This window comes from Rhinolophus hipposideros (genome assembly GCF_964194185.1).
Source record: "Rhinolophus hipposideros genome assembly, chromosome: 15".
In the NCBI taxonomy this organism is placed as follows: Eukaryota; Metazoa; Chordata; class Mammalia; order Chiroptera; family Rhinolophidae; genus Rhinolophus; species Rhinolophus hipposideros.
The window spans coordinates 33,833,981-33,853,600 of NC_138061.1; the positions used below are offsets into that span (position 1 = coordinate 33,833,981).

The following is a 19,620-nucleotide window of genomic DNA, read 5'->3' on the forward strand; positions in this document are numbered from 1 at the left end:
CAACATCTCAATATTTCATCAGCAAACAGGCTTTAAAAATGACTTGCATTTTGTAAAGCTTTTAATAATATAAGCTTTTGGCCAATTTATGGAAATATTAAATTCAAGAATATCCTGACACAAAATTAGAACTCAGGAAACTTTTTTTGGGGGGGGTATGTATGTGTGTTTCTACATACGAGAACTAGTAAAATGCTAGCTCACTTCTAAGATCCTCTGTTCACATTTGCATCCAAGTTCACACAAAGCTGGACTGCAAAGCATACATTTACTTTATTGATCCCAGGGCCTGCTGTGTCGTGCTCGCCTTTGGCTCTGGGCATATGTCTTGACTCACTGCTCCACAGGAACCCCTCGGTTCTATCCAAGGAATAACTGGGTAGAAGCTCTGGGGATTGCTTTATTCTCTTTGGGCTTTTATCTTTTTGGAACATAAAATTTACTCAATAGATTCATCCACATTTTTACTTACTTACTTACTTGAGTCACTTTTTGCCTTTTGAATTGGCTAATAATGTAGCAGTCAAAGACCTGGTTAAATTATTTGAATGGTCCACATGCAGGTAGGCATTGGTCCATGTGCAGACACAGAACATTTAGTTTGGGTAATTGCTCTTCTGTCCTTTCCTAGTTCAGCATACTCCAGGGAAAATTCCATCTAATGTATTTGTTTTTATGTGAGAAACATAAATTTTATACAGTGAGAAGTTTTATACAGTCATTATTCTCCTTACCACACTCCCATGAATTTTAATTTCTGACAAACTAAGAAACTTGACAAGGCACTAAATCTTTCCTGACTTTAAATTCTTCATTTATAAGGGAATAGAGTTGATCAGGTGATTGCAAAGATCTTGTGAGGGTGTTAGGATGCTTGTGAAAGGGAGGCTGATTTTGATAGCTTAGGAAAATGTGGGAAAATGTTTATTGGACGTTTTGTGAGTTAGTCAATAGAATCCTTAAAGGGAATATCGTCGGGATTTTTAAAATCAGTCTATCTCCAATTGCATATCCATTTAACACCTATTTTGTTAATTAATGAGTGTTTTTGTACTGATTTAGTTTCTTAAGGAAACTTATGCAGAAAATATATTTCATTCTTGTAAGTAGAGTATCAATATCATTTCCCACAAATGGAAATATAAAAACAATTTGAAAAGAGGGAAGTCATGATCAAATTCTAGCTAGACATTGTTGTTTACTAAAAGCTCTGAGCCCTAGTCCTGCTTTCTAGGTTTAAAAAGATTAGCGGCCGCTGGATAGGTGTTTTAAGACATACCTCCAAAACTAACTTTTCTCCTCTGAAAGCTTGAAAGAGATTTGAAAATGGAATAATTTTATCACTATGAAATTCAAAGTTATTTAATGTTGTGTCTGTGTATTATTTAACCTCGTCTCAGCTCTCTCCAAGCACCTCTGAAGCAATATTTAAAAGATCACAGTTGCTGAAGTCCTGGCAAATCCATAATTGTATGGCTCTGTAATCTTACTGTTTTACTCCTTAGCCTAACTATAGTTAGAAACTAACTAGTTTTCTAACTATGTTAGAAAGCTATCTTTGCATTTTATAATGATAAGCTTTTAGGATCTGATGATGAAGAGTCACTTATTTTTGGTTGCTGATTAGTATTAAACAGGTAACAATTTAAAAAATCCTGAGGCTGCCTGCAAGCAAAGTCGAAAGTCCAAAGTGCTTCTATGTATGAGTCATGAAGTTCACACCAATTTTTAAGATGAGAAAATGGAAAACCTCGTGTGCTTCATGAGGTTTTTTAAGCAAACACACTGTAACACAGAGTTTGCAAAGATTTTGAACTTTATATTGAAGACCTTATATAAAGCCAACTCTCTATTAGGCTATCTGAGGAGAAAGTCATTGCTGTTGGATAATAGCTTCTGGAATGTATTTCTATTTCTTGGGATGCTAAAGCTCCCGTCCCATGTCAGTCACACACATTTTCCACAAAAGCATTCACAGAACTGTTCCTTCATTTGGAGTCTTCCACACCATGCTAATGGCATTTCTGGCTAGCAGAAGCAAGGCTTCTGATGAGCTTTAAAATAAAGTTGGCCTTTGGGTGATTAGGGGGATAAGCTTAGGGAAACACATGCCTGTGATGGTCTGATTGTCCCATCCTGTTCCCATGCTTAGTCTACCTATTTAAAGAATTATTATTCATGTACTTGGTGAATGACCTGAGTCCTCGGATAGCAGGGACATGAGCAGGTGGTGAGAACAGGCAATACAAGAAAAAAGTAGGACCCAGGAGCTATATTTTACTATGAAGTCAAATTCCTATTTCTGTCCCTAGGATTTTTGTGTGGTGGTTGGAAAAGAATGTCAATGACAGTGTTTTTCCATCTGCTTCTTGCTGAGCTAATCTAGATGAAGCCAACTGTAAACACTGATGTTCCAAGTTACTTATAATTATTTGCATTGTAGGAAAAATCTTTGCAATTTGAGAAATACCTATGTAAAATTACTAAAGTACATTATACCAAACCAGAGAGATGGTGGATTTAACTTAATTTGGAGCACCCTTAGAAGAGGGGTGATAAATCAGATTTATGTTGGTCTAGCGCCATCCTTTGTTCCTTATGTGCATGCTTGTATTTGTTGAGGAATTGAACACATTAGAATTAAAATATATGGTTGCATTGAACTCCATATAAAAGAACATGCATGGAAAGCAAAGTGTGAGGGGTGGGAATTAAAGACTGTATTTTTTTCTTAGTGTCATGAAATTGTTCTCAGGAAACCAGACTGACGGCTGATTAAGAAAGGAAAAGAAGGATGAAATTCACTTATTTCTCTTATTTATCTGCTGTAATCTTGCTGGATCTTGATTTTAAGACATACTAATATCTTCACTGCTCAAAGGTGTTGTGCATTTTACAACTGTTTCGATTAAGTAGTGATAAGGAATTTTAAAACTGTGGATTAGCTTCTAACATAGAGTACTAGAATAAGAATTAGAGATGGGATCAGCGAATTTTTTTCTCCAAAAGTCTGTAGGCTTAAAAAAAACTTTAAAAAATGTGAAAACCTTTCATAGCCTATAATCACTACAAAAACAGCCTGTAGACACATTTGAGTCATGGTCAGAATTTATAGACCTCTAGTTTTTGTCTCTACTCAATTGTACAACTCAGGGGCTTGTTTCCCAACTGCAAAATAAAAGGGTTAAGAAATATCAATATTAAATTCAAACATATAAAGAATTAGAAAGAATAGCCTACTGAACCCAGGTACATATCATACAACTTCAATAATAAAGTTTTCTCCATCAAATTTTCCCAAGTTTTTTACTCTGAACTGAATTCTCCTTAGAAATTTTTTCTGCTATGTGAGATTTTTTCTTATAATAAAGATAATCCATATTCATTGTAGAAAGTTTGGAAAATAAGAGCATCAAACAAGAAAAAAATTACCTCAATCAGCGATTACATTTTATTTTCCAATGTTTTTATTTCATTTGAATAATTTCTTAAAATATTATTTGGACATTGATATATAGTTGTACATTCTGATTTTTAACTAAACATTAAAATTTGGATATTTTCCCAAATAATTTCTCTTTGAAATTATAGTTTTACATGAGTATATAATTTGGAAATATAAGGGTGATCATATTTTATGCGACCAGTCTTATTGGACATTTAGGATATGTTTATTTTTAAACATTATAAATTCCACTATTATGAACATCTTTATGTCTAAATATTTATCTTCATTCCTTAGGTCAAAGAGCATGGTCAATTTTAAGGCTTAAAACAGAAAGGTAGCAACCTCACCTGGATTGCTCATTTAATACCATCTTATGTTGTCAGTTTATATTGTGGATACATTTATTTTCATTGCAACTAGTTTATGTGCATTTTAGGTCAGGTATTATATCTTATAGTTCTACAATGCCAAAGCCTCATACCAACCAACACATTGTGTTCAAGAATAAGGACTAAGGAAACAAAACAGAAAACCAAAAACAAAACCAAAACCCTTTATGTTTACCAAGGACAACCACTGGATTAAGAAAGCATTGCGACTGTCAACCTCATAAAAATTTATTGTGTTGTAATGATTTTTAGAAAATAGATTATCAATAAGGTATTTGGTCAAACAGTGCTTAATACATACCCCATTTTAAATAATTTAAAAAATAATATACAAGTATCCTGAGTCTACTTTTAAAAAGTATTCAGACTACTTGAGAGTGATCTGTATTAAACGTATCTTTGGCTTTAGTTGTCATAGATTTAAAATTAATGTAATCTAACCTCACATTGGGTGGAAAGTTTTCCGAAAATGCTCATCTATGAAAAATGTATTTTCTTTATTTTAAGGAGAAAACTCCAGATGTAAGGAGCATCACATGTCACAGAGTCTATGACCCACGTCATTGATGCACTGCTGAGGAAAGAATCATCATAAAGTGATTTTTTTCTTTGACACTCAAAAAGATATATGGTAGTTTTGGAAAATCTGAGAAGTATAATTAAGAGTGAAAAAGTCGGGAAAAAGAGCACCACACACAATTCCATTGCCTAGAGACAAAGACTGTTTTTTACAAGTTAACATTGCAGCATACTTCCCAAATATTCCTCTGTGGCATAAAGCAGCTATGAAGTTGGAAGTTTAACTTGTCAACATTACATAATTTTTATCAATATTTATTAAATTTCTACTATATGCAGGGAATTGTACTAAGTTTCTTTTTTTTCTCTGAAGTAATTTGATAAAAATTTTCAGTGATCACTATCCAAAAATATCCAGTAATATAAAAATGATATCACAAAGTATATTTTCAAATCCTCACAGGCAGGTATTATTGCATCAAGTGCAATATAACAGACTGGCTCACGTTATTAAGTAACTTGCAAAATCCTATTTTTGACAGCTGTATTTGTCCTGCTAGTGATAAGAGAGCACAAATTCGTCACCCTCTGTTTTTTTTTTAATTCTTGTTTTGCAAGCATTCAACATTATTAGAGCATTCAACAGTATCAGAGACTGCAAAGATACAACAGATGTAAATCCTTCAACCCCAAATATAGCAAATGTCATAAAATTTGAAATGATCATTTTATGGGTATGCTCCCTAAATTGTATTAAGATATTTATCTTCATTTTTGTACAGAGGTTATTATTTTTTTTTAAAGTAAACCTGATGTTGCTCTCCTTTTTTGATAATCATGTTAATCTTTTCTCTGATCCAGAGTAGGAAGACTGAAGTATTGAGAAAGCTAATGGATTTTCTCTAAAGAGTCATTAGGTTAGTGCAAAAGTAATTGCGGTTTTTGCAATTGTTTTTAACCTTTTAAACCGCAATTACTTTTGCACCAACCTAATACAAAGATTTTGAAGCTGTGTTTCAATACACGTTGGTGTCGTCTTCCAGCCAATTAGTCCAGTTAGCTGACTAGATTGAGCAGATGCTAGAATCACAAAATCATGTCTGATAGAGTGGGGGAATGTCCTAGTCAAATTTGTGGAAAATTAAGCCATTGCACAGCTAAAGGACTTATTCAAGATCATACTACTTGGATGTAGTAGAGAGCAGTCTCTAATTTGAAGTCCTGTGTGATTTTTCAATATTCTGCAGCCAAAATCAGGAAGGATTTTCCAGTTCACTCAAAATGATTGAACTGAGTCATGTGTATATTTACATCTTGATTAGAGGATTTAGATCTAGATAACTAGGTTTTAGAATTCTAGGTTTCTACATTATTGGAGAATTTCTGATCCAGTAGTCATTCTGCTGACAAGTAAGTATTATTTAAAGTAATTATGTTACGGAATTTAGACCACAAAATATTTTTAGCATCCCCTCGCATGCTTACCTTTAAAATTACAATCATAAAGATAGCCTTATAACAGCTCTTAGTTCTATAAAGCTTGCTAGAAATTTTGGCCAACAGTAGTGGAATTATAGCCTTTAAATCTTGGGCAAGTTACCTAACCTCCTTGTGCCTTGTTTTTCTTATCTGGAAGTTGAAGATGATCACAATAGCTACCGCATAGTGTTGTTATAAGGATTAAATGAGTTAATGTACACAAAGCAATTAGAATATGTGTCCAATAAATCTTTAGTATTATTTTGTTATTATGTGTGATCTATGTTCTCATTAACATTTTCTGAATGTAATTAAATGCATAAGGTCAAAGTAATATGCAGATTGTCCATATATATTTTAGGGGTATTTTATTTGAAAACATTTTAAATTATAAAGGTAACATAGCCCTACTAGTATTTTTCCTTTATAATGCAAATATTCTTAAATCATAGCATTAGGTTTGTAAGATGATCTCCATTGCTGTTTGAGTCTCTTTTAAAAATACATCACATGCAAGGTTTTTACATAGCCGTAATTATAACATTACAGTTTTCTGTCCTGCAGAATTTTTAAAATGATCACTTAATGACTGAATACTACTTCATTTGTAACAAGATTTTAAGATAGAATGGAACTCTTTCGGCCTCTGATTTGGATATGAAACCAAATCCCTGGATCACCAAGTAGGAGGTGGAGGAAACTGTTTAAATGTTTTACATTCTTAAGTGAACACCCACTGCCCCCTCTTCCACACCTGAGTTTAGAAAAAAGATTGAAGAGTTTGAGGGGAAAGTTTGGAGTTTGTTGAAAGATATTTGGAGAGCACTGCTGGTGTGTTGTGAATCCTGGTTCCCCCTAAATGGGAGGAATTGCCCAGTGTTTCTCCATTTCTCTAAGGCGGGGAGAGGAGTCTGAGGAAAACCACTCTGAGAGCTTGATTGGTTTTCTCTGCATTTGGTAGCACGCTAGGCTGCTGGGTCTAACTCACTCCTGAGACACTTGCTGATGAGCAGTGGTTGGCCTGCTGCTTTCGTTCTGGCGAGAAGAAGGGCTGGTTGCTTTGTCACTTGCGTTTCTGGGTTTTGCTGGGTCAGAGAATGTGTGAGTGTTTTCAGGGGATCAGAGTGGCCATATGTAGGAATAAGGGATTATTTTTCATCTTCTCTAAGAGAGCTGCTTGAAATGTCAAAAAGAGTTCTACAGGAGGAGATTGAGGCTCAAGCAAGTGGCCAGACAGAGGAGACGGTAGCCTTGTGAGAGTTCCCCAACCATGAAATTAAAGATGTCTCTGATGATTCTGCAAACTATCCTGTGAGCTTACCTGCCAGGCCCAGAGAGGCTAATGCCAATATCAGTCATGTAAGAACTTTCCTCCCTTTCCTTTGCTTTTATCCCTTCTTTATGCTTCAACTCTAAGTCAGGAATTATAGTTAGCAAAATGGCAAGCATAAAAGAAAAAAATAGAAAAAAATCGCATTCCATCCTGACATAGTTGCGAAAGGGAAATAGCTCTAACTTTGCATGAAGTTAACTTTCTAGTATAGTGGACTAGACATATTAATTATTTAGTGGAGGATCTTTTATTTGGGGGACAAGGAAAAACCAGTGCCCAGAACAAAATTAAATGGACAATTTATATTGTTTTAGGATTATGTCTCTAAATTCTGTTTGTTGAATGTAATGATTATACATGTTTATTCATACTTAATAACTTCCTTTTGTACATTTAGGTGTGATATATTGAGGTTGAGGTATTATAAATTATATATATCTTTCTATCATTACATTTTGGATCATTAGAGATTTATTTCCAGAAGGGGAACACTCTTACATATAAATAAAAAATGAATCTTTGAAGTCTACCATGAAATAATACTTTCTGAAATCTTAAAAAAGCCTCAATAAATACTCTTCATTAGGGTGAAGCCTTAAAAAATGACTTTGAGCATTTTATTATCTCTGAAAAAGCATGCCTTGACTTACAAGATTAGTTGAAAACTAAATGTAGTACATTTTGCAACAATCTGACAAAGGACACTTGCCTATCTTATTGTTATCCACATATGACATTGGTATTCCTAAGAGCAGACAGGTTTGGTTAAGTTGAAAAATTATGTAGGTGAAGGACAATAGTTGAGAATTAAAATATTTTGTCTTACTGTAGAAAGAGCAACATTATTTCTTCAAATAAGATTATTTATATGGCTAATATTAGTTTGCTTTTTGATAATCATAAGCTCTCTAAAAGAGTCATCATAAAGACAATAATGTACAGATAATTTTTAACAACCAACACCTATGAATAGACAGTTTAGGATTTTTTGTTTCCTTTTCAAAAATGCTGAACATGGAGAAAAATTATTATATTGTCCTAAACTATTGAGTTGGTATTATAAGAGAAGGTCCTGGAATACCTAGGCTGACCAAATTATCAGTCCTTGGATCTCACATCTAGAATTCTTCCTACATCTGCAATGATCTCTCTAGAAACTAAGGTTAGTGCCTAGTTTGTTCTCTGCTGTTTCTTGACATACTATTATCCCTGGTTCTGCTTTACAGACAGCCTTGGATGGTAAATTCCAGCTGCTTTTTCATTTTCTAAAATGGCCTTTCAAAACTGGGATAGTTTCTATGACTGTGGACACGGATTCTGCTTTCAAATGACAAGTTAAAATTGAGTTGATAACTCAGAGTAAAAAGAACATTACCTGCACGGTCACCTACAAAACTAAAGTGATACAACTTTCTTTCCCACTGGAAAGGGACATCCATCTAAAGAGATATATGACTGACTGTTCCCATTTTTGCATCTTAGGACAACTAATATCCCCACTACTCTGAATTCAGTGGTGGGTCTCAGCAGATGTCACAAGAAGTTCCTACCTGGACCAAGCTATATCCTGTGCGCTGGACCAGTGCGCGGAGGGCTGCTTCCTTCTGGGTGCCGCTCAATCCATCCCCGGATTTGTGATTTGATTCCATTGAGAGTGATTATCAGCAAAAAATCAGGTTAATTAGGGTTGCTCACTGAAACCAAATTTAAGATAAATTAAGTAAATTGCTGTTGCAAAGTCCAAAATTGTCCTTTTCATGAAGGGCACCTTTAGGAAACATTCTCTATGAATGAGTCATTAAGGTTAGAACAACTGCCATGTTTCCCTGAAAATAACGCCTAGCTGGACCATCAGGTCTAATATGTCTTTTGGAGCAAAAATTAACATAAGACCTGGTATTATATTATATTATATTATATTATATTATATTATATTATATTATATTATATTATATTATATTATACCTGGTCTTATAGTAAAAGAAGACTGGGTCTTATATTAATTTTTACTCCAAAAGACACATTAGAGCTAATGGTTCAGCTAGGTTTTATTTTCGGGAAATGCAGTAACAGCCACCCACAAACAAAGCCAGTTAAATGTCCTCATAGAAAAAGAGTTCTTACCAAATTAAAACCACAATGAAATACCTATCACAATGCTGTCATCAATAAATCAGCAAACAACAAAGGTTGCGGAGGATGAGGAGAAAAGGAAGCCCTCAAGCACTGTTTGTGGGATTGCAAATTGGTGCAGCCACTATGGAAAACACTATGGAGTTTCCTCAAAAAACTAAAAATAGAACTACCTTATGAGCCAGCAATTTCATTTTTGGATACATATTCAAAGAAATTCGGAACACTAATTTGAAAAGATTTATGCACCCCTATGTTCACTGCAGTGCTATTTTACAATAGCCAAGATATGGAAGCAACCAAAATGCCCATCAATAGACGACTGGATAAAGAAATTGTGGTACATTTATACAATGGAGTATTACTCCGCCATAAAAAGAATGAAATCTTACCATTTGCATTTACAACATGGATGGACCTAGAGGATATTATGCTAAATGAAATAAGTCAGTCCAAGAAAGACAAATACCATATGATCTCACTTATATGTGAAATCTAAAGAACAAAATAAATGAACACACAAAACAGAGAAGATTCATAGATACAGAGAACAAACTGATGGTTACCAGATGGGAGGGGAGTTGGGGGGTGGGGTGAGAAAAGTGAAGGGATTAAGAAGTACAAATTGGTAGTTACAAAATAGTCATGGGGATGTAAAGTATAGCATAGGGAATATAGTAAATAATATTGTAATAACTGTGTATAGTTATTATCAGACTAATCAGGGAATCGCTTCATAAATTTTATAAATGTCTAACCACTATGCTGTATACCTGAAACTAATATAAAATAATATTGAATGTCAACTATAATAAAAAAAAGTTTTTACAAATCAATTTCAGTTCAACTTTAGAAGTAAAAAATGAATAACATCCCTTCTCATCAATTTAATTGATGAGGTTAGATCTCATCAATTAAAAGAATATTCAGAATGGTCTTTGCAGATGTGGGAAGAGCACATTGTTACAAAAACAAATCAACTCGTATAAGGTAAAAAAAGTCCTGAGAGTTTTAGCTTCATTTATCTATGTGTTAACTAAGATATTTATCTACTTACTTCCCAAAGATAAATTTCAAGAACAGAGTGTGCTGGTTGCAGATATACAGAACTCATCATGCAAATTACTTTATGTAGTAAAAATATCCCCTGGATTTTAACAAAACAAGAACAGTGGATCCTTTTGAATGGTGTTGGAAGGGCCAGCTAATACCTGGATCACATACCACATAGGCAACTCAGTAGAGGGCATGAAGCCCTTTGTTAAAAATCTAAGAAATTATGGAAGTTTGCACATGTCTATGTTTATGTATGTAGATATGAATATACAATGTCAGCGTGTTATTGTCTAGACTTTCTGTTTGGGACTAGGATTTGAACCCCATTCCAAATGTGATGGTTCAAATTTGCAGGTTCCCAGGGCAAAGACAGAGCCCACCAACCATGCTGATGGTTCCAGGTTATAGTGGTACTAGGCCCTGCAGGCTCCCAGGTACATAGTGGCCAACACAGACCAGCTAGGTGAGAGTGTGATGGCTCAGTGAAGGTTCTGTGCTGGGTTTTCACTCTGCGTAATGTGTTCTGCCAATCAAGACAGAGGAAACCTGTTTTATGATGATTTGAATGACATGCAAATATGACTCATTTGACGATAGGCCCTTTAAAAGATTTTCGTCCTGTGCAGGGAGATTTTCTATACTGATTTTGGTTGTCATTTAAAGACTTAGAATGAAGGACTATTACGAATATAGGAAACTGGGCCAAAATTGGGTGACAAAACAAAAAAAGTGAAGCTCAGGTGATCATTTTAGTAAAATGCAATTTCAAAGTGTGATCAAAACAATCACATTTAAAAAGCCCCTACACTGGTAGACAAGCATCATTTAGAAAGTAATATTTTCCATATAATTTAGAAAACCAAAGGAAAAACAATATAAGATTCCTGAGCGAGAATATGCATTAGCTGTTATAGGGACAGAACAGCTTTATGCTTTGCATATAAGCGTGGCCACTCTCTTACCCTTGACCTTTCTAATAATTCTTGCTTGCTTCTGACCCAGGTCAATTCAGTTTTCACTCATTTCTTTTCTCAAGAAGTAGTGCTGTGTGCTCCACCCTCTGCTCAACTTTAGGGCATTGTGTTTCATGGGCAGTGGGTTAGCTCAGTTACAGAACATAACAGTTTCTGTGTCTGTACTTTGCAAAAGGCAGTGATTAAAAAAAAAAATCCCAACTTTCTATTTTAGCCAAGACAAATTAGTATCTTTCTGAAAGTGGCAATTTGATATACACATAGCAAGCCAGGTTGGGCCATGTAACTTTACTGACACATTTATAGTGTAAATGCTCTTTCTGTGCATACTAACAGGTAGGGGGAGAAACAAGACCCACTTTCAGTTTATAATCCTGACTGGCTGGTGAATACAGTTATAGAAATCTCTACAAAACAATATAAATCCTCTAAAAAATAAAACTACGAAAGACATTTCTGAGATTTACAAAGAAAACTAGCTTTTAAGATGAGATCTCACTTTTGCACTTTTCCCAAATGTTACTAAAATCGTCTTTTCATCATGACCACTCTCAGACTTTCCCCCAGTGCTGAATTTAACCTGCCAGAGCAGGCAGGCCATAAATGGACTTGGGGTCTGATGAGGTTAGTCATGTGTGTCTTACGGATGTTTGAAGGCAAAGTCTGTTGTTTTTTGGGCCAAGCTGTAGATTTGCTTTTGCTGAACTTCATCTTTCCCATCAAAAGAAAACAGTTCATGGTGAAACAAGTTTTACTTACAAAACCTACTTTTAGTTTTGGTTAATAATTAGTCAAGGTGATTAAAGATACTTTACATCAGAGAGGTCTTTTGATCACATATAGATTCACTCTGAAATTATTAAGAAAACCTCTCTAGCATTTCAATATAGTGTCAAGTCGTTGAAACTCTGGATGGGGAAATAAATTTCAGAATTTTCCATCAGAGAAACTTAATCTTCAGTGTTTATTTCTCAAAAACAACTCACTCTCCCAACGTTGACCTAATCTAAGGAATGAACTTGAATCCCAGATAAATATTTTTTTAAGCAAGTCAAACTTTTATTTCAAAAACTGGTCAATTTGAAAGAAGGTTTTGCAATATGTTTTCTAATTTAGCACCTTGTAAATTCTTCAGATTTGAGACTGCAATTTGAAAGAGTAGTTCCCAATGTAATTTATTGAGGCAATAGAATTCAAAACCTATACAGAGCAGGCATTAAAACCATTGGAGCTAACAGAAAACACTCATGAGTATTTATTACTTATTCATTCAAATATTATTTGCTGAATAATTTGTATCATCCAAGAATGTTTTGAGACACTGGTGATATAGCAGAGAACAAAACAAACCCCTCTCCCTCCAAATCTGTTTTGTAGTGTTTTGGGGGAGACAATAAACAAGCAAGTAAACAAGTGGGGGAGACAATAAACAAGCAAGTAAACATACAGTGTGCTTATGATAATTTCTGAGGAGAAAAAATAAAGAATGGAGGAGAAATATGGAGTGGAATATGAAGTGTGTGTGTGTGTGTGTGTGTGTGTGTGTGTGTGGCGGGGGTGGGGTGGAATTATAGATAGTGTGGTCCAGATAGAACGAATTTGGGAAGAGATCTGGGTGAAGTGAGAGATGTATTTGGCGGAGAACAGTCCAGGCAGAGGGCCTGGCAAGTTTAGGGTGCCCTCAGGTGGGAGCTTATTGATGGAATAGCGAGAAAGTTCAAGTGGAGAGGACAAGCTGTGTGAATGAGGAGAGAAGGGCAACCAGGTCACATAGGATCTTGTAGATCATGGTAAGGACTGGCTTTTGCTCTGAGGTGGGAAACCAGAGCATCAACAAGATTTTACTTAAGTTTTAACATGATCCCGTAACTGTTTAGAACACATTGAAGGGAATGGAATGAGACTGGGACTAAGGGGAGAAAAAGAAGGTGTGTTATGCAAACACAGGGTCTGGTCCTGTTTTTATTTAAAATTTTGCTATTTTAAATTGTGAATTTTCTACATTGATTTTGATTTTTAAAAATATTACATTAAAATATCATTTGCCTTGATTACTGTGTTTTTGATACTTCTTAAATTTTGCATTCAAGGCAGTGTCTCACTCACCTCACTCTAGTTGGTTAGAGGAGTTAAGGGGAGAGAACCAGTTAGAAACCTTTGAGACATGTAGTTGAGAGATAACAGTCACTTGGACTAGAGTGATGAGAGTGGGGCCTGATGAAAAGTGGTCAAATCTTGGATCCATTTTACAGATAAATTGGATGCATTGTGAGAGAAAAATGAGAAGTCAATGTTGACATCCAGTTTTTTTGGCCTGGGCACCTGGAAGAATAGAGTTGCCATTAACGGAATTCGGGAGCCGCAAGTTTGTGGGAGAAGAGCAGGAGCTCAGTTTTGGGCTTGCTGATTTTGAGATGCCATTAGATAGCCACGTGGAGAGGTTGAATGGACAATTAAATATATGGGTGAATTTTACCGGAGAGTTCCAAATAGCAGACATTGATTTGGAAGCTATCTGCATAGAGATGTTTAAGCTGTAAAATTGGATGAGATCATCCGGGTACTGAGTATAGAAAACAGGTCCCAGGACTGATCTCTGGGGCGCTCCAAATTTTGAAAGTCAGGGAGACAAGGAGGAACTGGCAAAGGAGAATGGGATGGGGGAAGCCAGAAAGGTAGGAGGAGAACCAAGTAAGTGAGGTGGCCTGGAAACCAAGTAAGGAAAAGATTTTGAGAACAAATGAGTGATCAGGTGTGCCAAGTCCTGCTAAGTCAAATAAGATGAAGCCTGAATAGGAACGCAGACCCCAGAGCTGGACTTTCTGGGTTCAGATCCTCATTTTGATGCTAACTGTGGGTTCTGGGAAAGTTCATTAAGCTCTTGGTGTCTCAGTACCCTCACCTGAGGAAGTAATGGTATTTCTCTCAGGGTTATTGTCTTACCTGAGTAAATATGTAGCAGCGGCTTTGGAAGATTTCCTGGCGTATAATAAGTGATAAATTAGTGTTAGGCATAAGAATATAAAATATAGAAAGGAGAAAAGGTGAGGCAATGTAATCACTAAGTACGTCAGCTTCTCAATTCAGAGATTTTGCAGTAAGAAATTCCACAAGTTTGTGGAGCAGTACTGTTACCTAGATGCAAGTGACTGAGAGAAGAAAGGGGCAAAGAAACGAAAGTTGCGTGGAGAAACGTTACAGACAGTATTACAGGAAAGAATCATGGATACCCCCTTCCCGCCCCAAGCATCTGTTTCCTCATCTGCGAATTGGGGTAACAAGCAGATTGTAAACAATGCTGTTGTGCAGAGAAATGAGAAAATACCCATAAAGAAGTATTTAGTTTAGGTCAAGCATACAGCAAGTGCTTCAACATGATTTACTAGTCTTATTGCTAAGACTTATGTTGGAGGAGAGAGGCAGAGTGGAGGAATAGCAAAGTGATTCCAGAAAGGGACAGCTGCAGATGAAAGCACTTCCTTGTGTAATTTCCTTCCCTCTCCTTCTTCCTTATATTCATTCTGGAAATGGGGTGAAAGTGGGGCTGATAATAGGAAAAACCAGGGGTCTCCTCTAGCTCTGCCAGCTTTCATTACTCTGCCATCAATGTCTCCCCATCCCCTAGGACTGGTTTTTTTCTTAGCAAACGAATACTGTGTTCAAATATATACTTATTGCCAAGCCTGCTAAGCTCTTTTGTTCCTTTATCTCCACCCCGGTGGAAACTCTGAACCTCAGTTTCCTTACATATAAAATTATTTTAATAACAGTTTCTACCTCAGAGAGTTGTTTTGAAGATTAAATAAGAATACATTTAAAGTATAATACTTATAGTGGTTCCTCGTATTTACTAACTATTCAATAAGTGTGAGCTGTTATGTTACTTTAATTATTATTATAACTAATCTCTAATTCCAAGGCTTACACTTTCAAACCCACTTGCAGAGAGGATGAAGTCCCAGCTCTTTAGCATGATGCATTGTTTCTTCACGATTAGATCCCAGACTCCCTTACCAGTGTCATTCACATCCCCTGCCACTGGGAATGACCTTGTTTTCTGACACTTTCTGGCTCTCTGCTCGGATGCCCTTCACTTCCCTTCTCATATCCGCTCATTTCATTACAGTGACACTATTGATCCTTCAAGACTTGATTGCAATGCTGTCTGCTCTGGGATGCTTCTTTTAATACCCTCTGTGGATAACATTGGGTGCCACTTCCTCAGTGCTCTCAAGAAAGCCTACACACCACTGGACTGTTGCACACAGTAGTGTAATTATTTGCTTCTTGACTATCTTTCTCACTACACTGTGAACTTCCTGAGTGTAGGGAGTATGTTGTACAGCAGGTCCTCAAATAAAATGGTTTCCCTCAATGTCATTTGGTAATAATGTTAATAAGAAACAAAAAAAAAAATTCCTGGCAGGGGCCAAGGTCTGTGTGGGTTTTCTTCAAGGACCCTGGTTTCCTCCCACATCCCAAAGTTGACCAGGTGAGGTGACCTGGCGTGTCTACACTGTCCTAGTCTGAGTGAGTGGGGGTGTGGGTGTGAGTGGCTCTGCAGTGGATAGGCACTTGTACAGGTCAGGTTTCTGTTTTGCACCCTGAGCTGTTGGAATGGGCTCCGGGCACCTTTACCCTGAACTGGAATAAGCGGGTTGGAAGAATTATCTTACCTGGTATTATTCGTCTTTCTTAAATGTATGTGTAGCTCATATTTGTTTTGATGTTTACTCTTAGAAGGGTTTTGAATCTTTATTTAGAAATTTGGTGATGTTTTTGTGATCAGAAATAAGCTATAGGAACTTAGCTCTTGTTTATATCAATTAGCCTGTGGTAAAATTGGTTTCATTATAAGTCATTTTCACTTAAAGTCACACTTTCCAAGAACCTATCAATGACATTTACTATACTGATCTTTGTTTGCCTGCAAGGCTTAGCCTGACATTATGCTAAGTGCTCAATAATTACTTGTGAAACAAATGAAAGACTTGGGATCAGCCTGTTATAAATTACAGTAATGTGCACTCGATCAGAAGTAAAATGAATCTGTGTATGCAATGTCCTAATACTTAGTATGCTTGCTCCAGTCGCTTCCTGAAAGTTCTATCCTGGAATGAACTTGTTTTATGTGAGAAATTGACTTGAGTGGCTTCTCTGCATGTATGAATATGTCATCATATTTGTGTGACAGACAGGAAAGTAAAATTTTTAGAATGCAAAATTTTAAAATTTTTCAAAATTTTGAAAAATAGAGTTGACATGTAGATTTACTTTTCTTTTTCTTAATGCCTTTGTGGTTTTATAGTTGCAAATTTAGTACCTATTTGGTCAAGAAAAGAAAGAGCTAGAAGTTATTGGGGGTTCAATACACCTGCCTTCCTGAAAGTCATTGTGCGGTAGCCAGAACATCTCACCTCATTACTTGGTTGAACTGCTCAGTAGAAATTTCCAGAGTTCATTGTTGGGCAAGGTCAGAGCTGCTGTTCCTGACCTTTGACCCTGATAGCCCCAGGTCCCAGAGGGTCCTGGCTCAGGGAAGGTGTCAGGGAAACAGAGATAAGAAGGAAGCTGGAAGAGAGAAGCAGGTTGTGGGAGAGGGGGTGTTAAATCTGACATTCCCAAATCTAGACCTTTCAGGGGGATAGTGTGTGCTGCTCTGCAATTATAACCCAGATTTGTCAAGAGGAAAAGCATTTATTTTGTACATAAAAAATGATCCCACATAGAGAACCACATAGTGGAAGGAAAATAGGAGAGATTTTTAAGCGACATTGGTTATTTAGATTTGCCTGAAGTTATGGCAATGCTGGAAGATTTTAATGCCCTAGTGAAGCCTAAATTGGCGGCAAGCGAAACAGAGAAAATGGGAAAACACGTTTTTGTTTTGTTTGTTTTGTTTTTTAAAGTTTCTCAAAATTGTAAATAAAGTTGTTTATAGTAGATATATTTATTTTACTTCAGTAAGTTCCACAGTTTTAGGACAGGACAGGCTTTCGTTTAAATTTCAGTTCTGCCACCAGGATTTGAAATTTTGTTTCCTATTTTAAGAAAATAATAGAAACACTGATACCTATCTTAAGTTTTTTCTTTTTAAACAAAAGATTAAATAAATCAGATAATGGATATGAGATCACCTAACATAGTGTTTGGCATATAGAAGGTACTAAATAAATATTCCCTTTTTGTTCCTTATCTGTTTCTTTGACTGATTCATCTTAGACATCATCTGGAGTTCTCTGCATGGTTATTCTCCTTTCTAGCAATTGTCTGAGGTGAAGAGAAATAGTGTTTTGAATGCATTATCTTAACTTCTTCCATATGGCTTTAATAATTGATCTAGTTATTTCATTTATGTTTGTTTTCATTTTTCAATAGGAAAAATTCTTAAGGTCCTGAGTCTGTATATCTTTGTGTCTCATTGAGCATTTTATTGTTATAATGAAAATGAGACACAACCTAAATTTCCAGTGACGAAGAATATTTGAATAAGCAGTGGAAAGTGAAGCTAATACAATTAATGTTATAGTAGAATACAGGTATAGTGAATCAGATAGATATTTGTGAAATATAATTAAGTAGAAAAGGAAGGCTACAAAACAGAATGTGTAGTCTCATTTTGTTTGTGTTAATTTTTATATTCACAAAGATTTTGATTATAAAAGGCTAACTGGTTAGATCTGGGTGGTGGATTAACAAATTATATTTATCATTCTTGCCTATTCGTCTATTTTCAGCTTTCTATAACAAAGAGCTCTTACTCTAATAATTAAAAAAAATAAGTTAAATTACCTTAATAAATGAATGTCAATGAAGACAAGTCATATAAAAAACTGTGAGATTCTATTCTGAGGAAACTATCATTTATTAGAAAACAAAAAAAAATGTTGAAAATAATATAACTAAGCGTTTAACCAAAGAACTAGGAAAGTAACAAAATAGACTAAAGAAATTAGAACAAATCAAAGATAAAAGTAAATGAATAAAACAGAAAAAATCTGTAGACTTGATAAATAAATGGAAGAGCTGACTAAAAAGATTGGCACCTTAACACATGTCTGGCAATCTTGACAAGATAAGAAGAAGAAAACCTATTTTAAAAACAAGGAAAAAATGAATATAAGCACTGATCAAGAGACTTTTCAAGAAAATAATGTGTTTTATCAATATTGAAAAATATAGATGCAGTGGACAATTATCTAAAAAAGAGTAAATTCTCAAGGTATCTCAAGGGTAAGTTAAAAATTTCAGTGAACTAATAAAGCATATTGGAAAATTCAATGCTGTCCTTCCAAATAGCACAAGGCCCAAGAGATTTTATTAGGCAAGTAGTATAAATAATTTAAAAAACAAATAATCCTTTTGTTATATAAAGACTTTGAAGCATAGAAAAACTGGAAAACTTATGAAATTATCTCCAGACTTATCATATCTCTGATATAAAGCAGACAAATATATCACAAAACAGAAAACTAGACCAATATCACACATAAGTATAGATATGAACTGCATATAGCCAAGTATCAAAATACTAATATACAATAAATATGATTTTATTACAAGAATACAAAGATTATTCAACATTAGTAATTCCAGTAGTTCAATTTACTTCATTTATAAAGAAGAAAAAAACACATGATCATCCCAGTAAAAGTAAAAGTGGCACTTAATAAAATTCAAAACCCACTACTTGTTTAAAAAAACACCAAACTCTTACTAAGTTAGCAATAGAATAAGACATCCTTAAATTGACAAAGAACATCTATCAGAAACATGAATCAAACATCATGTTTAATAATGAAACATTGCAATCATTCATTTTCATTAAAACAAATCAACTATACAAAAATATTAGAAGTAACACAAGTGTACTTCTAAAGGACAGTTATAAAATAAATGTTCCCTATTTAAACAGAAATAGCAAATGTAATGAGAAAATATGAACTGTATAAACAAAACATAAAGTAAGAATAAACTTAATGCAAAGTATCAAAATCTATATGAAGAAAATGATAAAATTTTACTGAAGGATCTAAAAGCCTGGGTAAATGGAAATCTTATTGTAAAGATATTGGTCCTTCCCAAATTATTAATCTAATGCAATCCCAATTTAAATTCCAATAAAATTATTTTGAAATTTGAAAAGTTGATTCTAAATTTCATCTGGAAAGAAAAATGTGTAATAAATGCCACAACATGTATTGAAAGTATAGAATTATTTGGAGCCAGCCTAATCAAAGTTAAAATTAAAATAGGCACAGGAATAGACAAATAAATAAATGGAGTTGA

The 19,620-nt window shown here is 35.0% G+C and overlaps 1 protein-coding gene across 3 annotated transcripts in view; it reads right to left on the reverse strand.

Moving 5' to 3' along the window:
- The window catches only part of A1CF (APOBEC1 complementation factor), a 76,010-nt gene that overhangs the window by 41,332 nt on the left and 15,058 nt on the right, over window positions 1-19,620 (reverse strand). For 2 of the 3 annotated variants that reach the window (XM_081075023.1, XM_081075022.1), the window contains exon 2: window positions 8,719-8,862. The exons of the other annotated variant lie outside the window; for it this stretch is intronic. In XM_081075023.1, the coding sequence (XP_080931149.1) occupies window positions 8,719-8,817 (99 nt within the window). In that variant the 5' untranslated portion in view covers window positions 8,818-8,862. The remainder of the gene's footprint in view (window positions 1-8,718; window positions 8,863-19,620) is intronic. 3 annotated transcript variants of the gene reach the window in all.